Raw genomic sequence first — 7,013 nt, forward strand, 5'->3', positions numbered from 1 at the left:
CCACCTAGTATTGAGGTTTGACAAGTTTTCCAAACCTGTTATAAAAACAAAAGATCGAGGCTCATCTAGTCACGGACTTAGTAGTGCACAACCTAGTTTTATTGGAGTTCAACAAGTATTTTCGAAACCTAGCCAGCTTCAACTTGGTTTTCATTGCACTTAGGACATTTGGTTTGGTTTGTCAATATGCATACAATTAATTATATATATAACAATATTACAATCATCTTTGTACCGCTTGTTATTTTTTAAGCTTAGTAAATGAAATGGAGTTATCTAGGTGCTCATTTGGAGATCATATGTTACTGTTATGAAAATCAAATAATGTAGATATTTTTTATGTAAGTAATTTATATGTTGAATATAAATTCTACTACTACTACGAATAACTATTTATAAGATAAGTCGTCTGCACATAATATATTTGAGTTGGAACTATTTCAAATAGTAAACAATACTTTTTATTGTATAAAATTCTTCTAAATTCTGGCGTTCTAACAAAAGTTTAAAGATGATCGGCCAAGCAAAGAGAAACTTGATTTCATTTTCTCCCTCCTACCTTCCGTCCTCCAAGAAGCCAATGAGACAGAGGGAGAGAGCGAAAGTCAGCCTCTGTTCACCCAACCCAAAAATCCTCCACAAACCAAAGTCAACGCCGAAAACCAAGAAGAAGAGAGAATCCCTTCTCTCTCTCCAGCCTCTCTTTCTCTCTCTAGACTTCCTCTCCCTCTCTCTAGGCTCCCGAGGCCATGTCCGCGCGCCGGCCGCCGCCGCCGCGCCCGCGCTTGGCGCTGCCGCCGCGCTCGGCTGCGGAGTCGCTCTTCACCGGTGCCGGCGACGCCAGCCCCGGCCCGCTCACGCTCGCCTCCGCGCTCTTCCCCTCCGACGCCGACGCCGGCGCCTCCTCCTCCGCTGCTGGACCGGCGAGCTTCACGCAGCTCCTCACGGGCCCCCTCGCGCCGCCGCCGCAATCGCAGCAGCATGAGCCGGAGAGCGGGAGAGGTGGGGTCGCCAGGGCTGGGCCGGCGCTGTCGGTTGCGCCTCCCGCGTCATCAGCGACGGCGGCGTCCGTGTTCACCGTGCCCCCCGGCCTGAGCCCCTCCGGCCTGCTCGACTCCCCCGGGTTGCTCTTCTCGCCGGCCATGGTACGCCGTGCGCACAACTTCCCTTTTTTTGCTGCAAAGGTCAAGACTTTTTCGTGTTACGTCTTCAAACATTGAATTTTTGGATCCCAGGTATGGGCGAATTTATCTTGTTTCGGTCTATGATAAAATTAACTCGAAGTAAAAAAAAAAAAAAAAAAAAAAAAAAAAAAAAAAAAACCTTATGTGTGGTAATCACTTAATCTTATGAGTTATGATAGTGTTTTTATGAGATATTAACAGAGATATGTGTTTACTATATATTCTATTTTTTAAAATGGGGGTTAATTGGTTCCTCATAGCACAGTTCATAGATTGTTGTAAAATATGTTCCATTTCTTTCCCTTGTAGTATTACTTCAATCTGGATAGATGTCATCAATTTGTTAAGCTTCATGATTTTCTTTTGGGTGATGCTGAGGAAATCTGAAAGAATCATACAATCTTTGATTTTGTTTTAAAACTTGTGAAGTACTACAAGTTGGGAATCTGGAACATCTGAAATGTGACACTTTTACAGTTCCGTCGGTGCTTTTAGCGAGGTTGTTACATCTAATGCACTGATCGGCCCCATTGGTTTGCCCCAGAATGCATAAAGCCACCTTACTATATTTGTGTGTGGCACTGCGGTGCAATGAATAATCTCATCCTACAAAGACAGATAGGTGATGCTTCTTGCTATTTTAGATATGGAAAGTGGTGATTCGTACATTGCCTTGACAGTATCAATAATTGTAATATCACCAGTGTGACCGCATGCTATGTTGATACTGATGGGACAACTTTCAAGTGAAAGCAGTACTATTAGTTTCTTGTGTTTGACAGCCTTGATCCGTTGATAGGGTCCTTGGAAAACAGGTTCACTTTGTGGTGGTTATACTGGCCTCCAATTTGCTCTGGAGAGCAAAAGTTGTCAAACTAGTTCATAGTTTTTTTGTTTAATGTTCACATTGTGTGGTGGGTATCTCGTAATTGGGCATTTAACTTTTGTTAATATAAATCATGAACTAAGTAATCCATTATCGACGAGATACATAATTGACCATTTGATGGTTAGAGGAATCAACTGTCATAAATTTTCGTCCAGTATATGCCCCCTAAGCAGTATTTATTCTGGAGCGTCCTCTAGTCTCCAAGAAAGAAAGTGAACAGATATGTCTGATGACAACCTGTTCTGTATTTTTACAGGGGGGTTTTGCAATGTCGCACCAGCAGGTTCTGGCTCAAGTTACTGCCCAAGCAAGCCATTCTCCGCTCAGAATGTTCAATCACATTGAACAACCATCTTTCTCAGCAGCTGCAACATCGTCTGAAGCTCTGCAACATATGAATCCTGGGGCCAATATGGCAGGAATTTCAGGGATGGCGATGGTAACAGCAAACAATGAGAATTCATCCTTTCAATCTGCTGACGCGTCTCAGAGGTATCAAGTTAATGCCCCTGTTGATAAGCCTGCTGATGATGGCTATAACTGGCGGAAATATGGTCAGAAGGTGGTGAAGGGCAGTGATTGCCCCAGGAGCTATTACAAATGCACTCATCCGAATTGCCCGGTCAAGAAAAAGGTAGAGCATGCTGAAGACGGTCAAATATCGGAGATCATATACAAAGGCAAACACAATCACCAACGTCCACCAAATAAGCGGGCAAAAGATGGCAACTCTTCAGCAGCCGATCAAAATGAACAATCTAATGATACCACATCTGGCCTGTCAGGTGCCAAGAGAGATCAGGAAGCTATATATGGGATGTCTGAACAAGTATCTGGTTTAAGTGACGGAGATGATATGGATGATGGCGAATCCAGGCCACATAAAGTGGAGGATGGTGATACTGAGAGCAAAAGAAGGTAATTTTAGCTCTCAATACAACTCCACTATCTGATTAGATGGTTGTAATCATAAAATTTAATCTTTCATTTCTCAGAAATATACAAATTTCTTCACAAAGGACCTTGCCAGAGCCTAAGATTATTGTGCAAACAACAAGTGAGGTTGATCTTTTGGATGATGGTTATAGATGGCGCAAGTATGGGCAGAAGGTAGTCAAAGGAAACCCTCATCCAAGGTATTTTTATCTCTGCAGTGTGATTTATGTCGTTTTCATATGTGTGCTCTTTCTTTTTTCTTGAAAAGTTCATATTGTATGTAAGGTGTCGGCAACATTGGGACGCATCTGTTTCCTTGTTGATATTACAGTATATTCAAAGTTATGCTCTGGAGAAAACTATATTACATTACTCATGGGATATATTGGATACTATTTATGTTCTTACTTTCAATGCTTGTGATCTACTCATGTAATGTGTCACTTCAGCATTTTTTCAGTTCTGTTTTTTGGTTTTATTTTCATGTCCCTTGTAATCTGCTAGGAGTTGCATGAACCGGCCTCTAGATTATTCATTCCATTATAGATACCGATATTCTCTATTGTCATGTGTAACTACTATGCGTAAGTACATCTTGCAAGTGTTTTTCAAACCATGACAATGTTATCCAAGTGTCATGTCCTGGTTTGTGTTATTGATGAGGCCATGAAGCGCTAGCTTAGTTCATGTCTCTTCGAAGCATGTCTTGTTAAACATTGCATGCTTCTCTCCCAAAATGAGTTGGACAGATAGGTATGTGCCATCAGTATGGTTCATTAAAAGGATAATTCCTTCCTTATTTTCCTCAGGAACATTCCTTTCTCAATTATCGAGTTATCTGAAAGCAGATCATTGCAGTATATTACCTGTGTGCTACATGCCCAAAGTGAGTATAGTCACTACAATGGCATGTCAAAATCATAATAAAAAAGATTGTGTAGTCTGGATCGCTATTACATGCTTAAAGCAGAGAAAATGCATCTGCAAATGAAAAAAATTCCAGAGTTATTCATTGAGCAATTTTCACTGTTGCCCGATTTTCATTGAGTGTTGCATTCCATACCTCTTTCTATCAGTTTCACAAACTGACTCACTTGTTCTGGAATTAGTTTCAAATAGCTCTCTACCCCCAAAGATTCTCAATTCCCTTGAGATGGGTTGGCTTCTGCACAGCACTATGTGGCTGGTGGGGACAAAATAAAATCATCCTATCTATGCTGGATCAAGTTAGTGTATCCACACTGAAGAATAACACACGATATGATATAACATGGGAGCAGCTTGATCAGAACCGGCCATTATCAAGCTTTACCAGATCTGGAATTGCGGTTCTTGCAATGATCCTGATGAGCTCTTAGATTTCTTTATGCTCTTCTGAATAGAAGCATTGTTGTTCTCTTTAACGTTGGGGTTGTAGACAAACTCATAGTGAAACATCAGACACCATCAGGTTTTACTAAATCCTGAACCATAGACTTCCTCCTTTGTCTGAGTCATGCTAGTGGCGTCCATATTGTCATTTGTATTGTGACATGACCTTTTAATAATTTTTTATTGCACTGTAAAAATTTCATGGCTAGGACAATGAGAACTCAATTATACCATGTCAGAAGCCAACTCATTGTAAACTGCTAGGCTATTTGGTGGTGGGTGTATGAAAGAAAGGGGAGTCTAGTAAAATATTGATATAAAAATGGGGTAGCTTGAGAGAAGATTATGCCCATTTAATTTGAAATATCAACATGATTGGGAATGACAGTCGTGAGATTTGTGATTGTAAATATCTGAGCTGTGGGCAAAGGATGAGAGGGATTTAACCTTGTATAGATTGCACAAATGATGGATGATTACATTGAGGCCCAATGGATACTATATATATAGACGTACATGAGGGAAACCCTAGGACTAGGAAGTTACTCTAATACCCTTGACTATTATACCCTTAACAAGAGGAAGATAAATGTGCACAAAGAAAGCTAAGGTAGTATTGGTTTACTTGATGTCGATGATGGAAGTATACAACCTGTAAGAGATCTACTTGATTTCTGAAATGTGAAACATTGTCACTGAATCTGCAGATATCCAAAGAACATGCATTTTTCTAGAAAATATTACCTATTTTTGCACTTTCTATAGATTTACTGGAAATATTCTGGTTGGTTTTGTTAATTCAGTGCTGTGAGAAAGCTTGATACATAATTTGGGTACAGTTCATTACAAAAACCATGCATGATTTATTTTTGTTTCACATGATATCCCTCTCTACTTGTAGGAGTTACTACAAGTGCACATATGCTGGATGCAATGTTAGGAAGCACATAGAGAGAGCTTCGTCGGACCCTAAGGCTGTCATAACAACTTATGAAGGAAAACATAACCATGAACCACCGGTTGGTAGGGGCAGCAACCAGAATGCAGGAATGTCGGCCCCTTCAAACAGTTCACAACTGAAAGGGCAGAATAGCATGTCTAGTAATCAAGCTTCACTTTCAAGAACAGGCTTCAGCAACACTAACCAGAGGCCAATTGGGATCTTACAATTCAAAAGGGAAGAATAGTAACATCATTTGACTCCCTTTGGAACCTTGTTGCTCACTGTTATTTGGATTATGTTCTTCAGGCAAGTATTGTATGCTTGCAATTCGTACAGTCATATGGCATCAAAGGTTCTTAAAGTTCGATAATTCAATGGTATCAGTTCCCAGTTTTTCCACAGATACACAGAATAGCTGGTACAGCACCAGCCTTTCTAGTTTGTACATGTTATTAAGTTGAAGCATACAAAATGTAATACCAGCTAGGTGAAAGTTATTCATACATGTTTATGATGTTTTATAGATGGATCAGGCGTATACATGTTTATATTATGATTTTATTCCCAACAAGATCTTGTATGTATTGTATTAAGATTCAAAAGAGTAGTGAGTGTACAGATGTTTCAGAGTTAAGTTTGCTTGTTGTAATTTGTATGCTTCAGATGCATACATGTTTATGTATTTGGCCAATTTTAATCTCTTTCCAATCTATTCCAGTTGCTATTTCCTTTTCTTGTTTTCAAATTTTTCCTTCAAAATATTGTGTTTGCTTAGTCTGTTATAAGCAATTAAGCACTATTATCAAGAATTCGTTAAAGTTAGTACAAATGCTGCGAGATGATGTATGCTGAAAATTTGGTTTTATTGTGAAATTGGCAAAAGTGCAAAGTGATTTACCATTATATATGATTTAGATAATATGCATGTGTTGTTGATATGTTGCTTGGTATGCTCGTAGTAGCATAATTATATTTGTGATTTTGATATATGTAATACACTCGTGTGAGTTGTATTACGTGGATTGACGTGTATTTGGAATTGATTATTGATTTTATTCATGTGCAAGTGCGTCCTGAGAATGGACGTGGTCGGTAACAGGACCGGGACTAGGTTTAGAGAGGAACTAAGATCAAGGCAGTCAGAAAGTCACGTGAGATGTTGAAAGTAAAAGAATGGTGCACGTGAAGATGTATTGCACTATGAGACATGTGTCTATAGTGCGGAGGATCGCGTGGCGTATGGTGCCAAAAGATTTTTCTATACGTATGCATGTGTGTATGCTATGGAAAATGGAATAAAAAGAAAAAGAAAAAAGAGGTGGTACTGTGCATACAGTAGGTGCACAGTGGAGCTAGAGACTGCCTAGCAGGCTGTCCTGGGCGTCGGTCTAGGTGGTTGGCTTGTGGCGGCCCATGTGGCTACGGGCGAGCTCGTGGGCCGGGGAGCGTGGCAAGGCAGGCGACAGCTGAGGAGACACGAGCGAGCGTGAGGAGGCCCAGCGTGGGCTAGCTGAGGTTGTGGCGCTGGTGGCCCACGCGAGTGGGAGACAACCCGAGCGCGGTGAGGCGACCCATGGCGAGGTGCACTCGGCCCAGCGTGAGCGTTGCGGTGGTCAGGCAATGTGGCCTCGCACGACCAAGGCCGCGGCTTAGCTGGTCGGGCGGTTGGACGAGGCTCATGTGGCGGAAT

General features: G+C 41.1%; 1 protein-coding gene across 1 annotated transcript; it reads left to right on the forward strand.

Annotated features, from left to right (window-relative positions):
• Positions 1-572: 572 nt before the first annotated feature.
• Positions 573-6,024, forward strand: LOC133904839 (probable WRKY transcription factor 3). Its single transcript, XM_062346430.1, has 4 exons — positions 573-1,145; positions 2,330-2,991; positions 3,069-3,209; positions 5,282-6,024. Exons 1-4 carry the CDS (start codon positions 750-752, stop codon positions 5,565-5,567), a joined length of 1,485 nt encoding a protein of 494 aa, XP_062202414.1. The 5' UTR covers positions 573-749; the 3' UTR covers positions 5,568-6,024.
• Positions 6,025-7,013: the final 989 nt, after the last annotated feature.

Source organism: Phragmites australis, chromosome 22 (assembly GCF_958298935.1).
Source record: "Phragmites australis chromosome 22, lpPhrAust1.1, whole genome shotgun sequence".
Taxonomy (NCBI): domain Eukaryota; kingdom Viridiplantae; phylum Streptophyta; class Magnoliopsida; order Poales; family Poaceae; genus Phragmites; species Phragmites australis.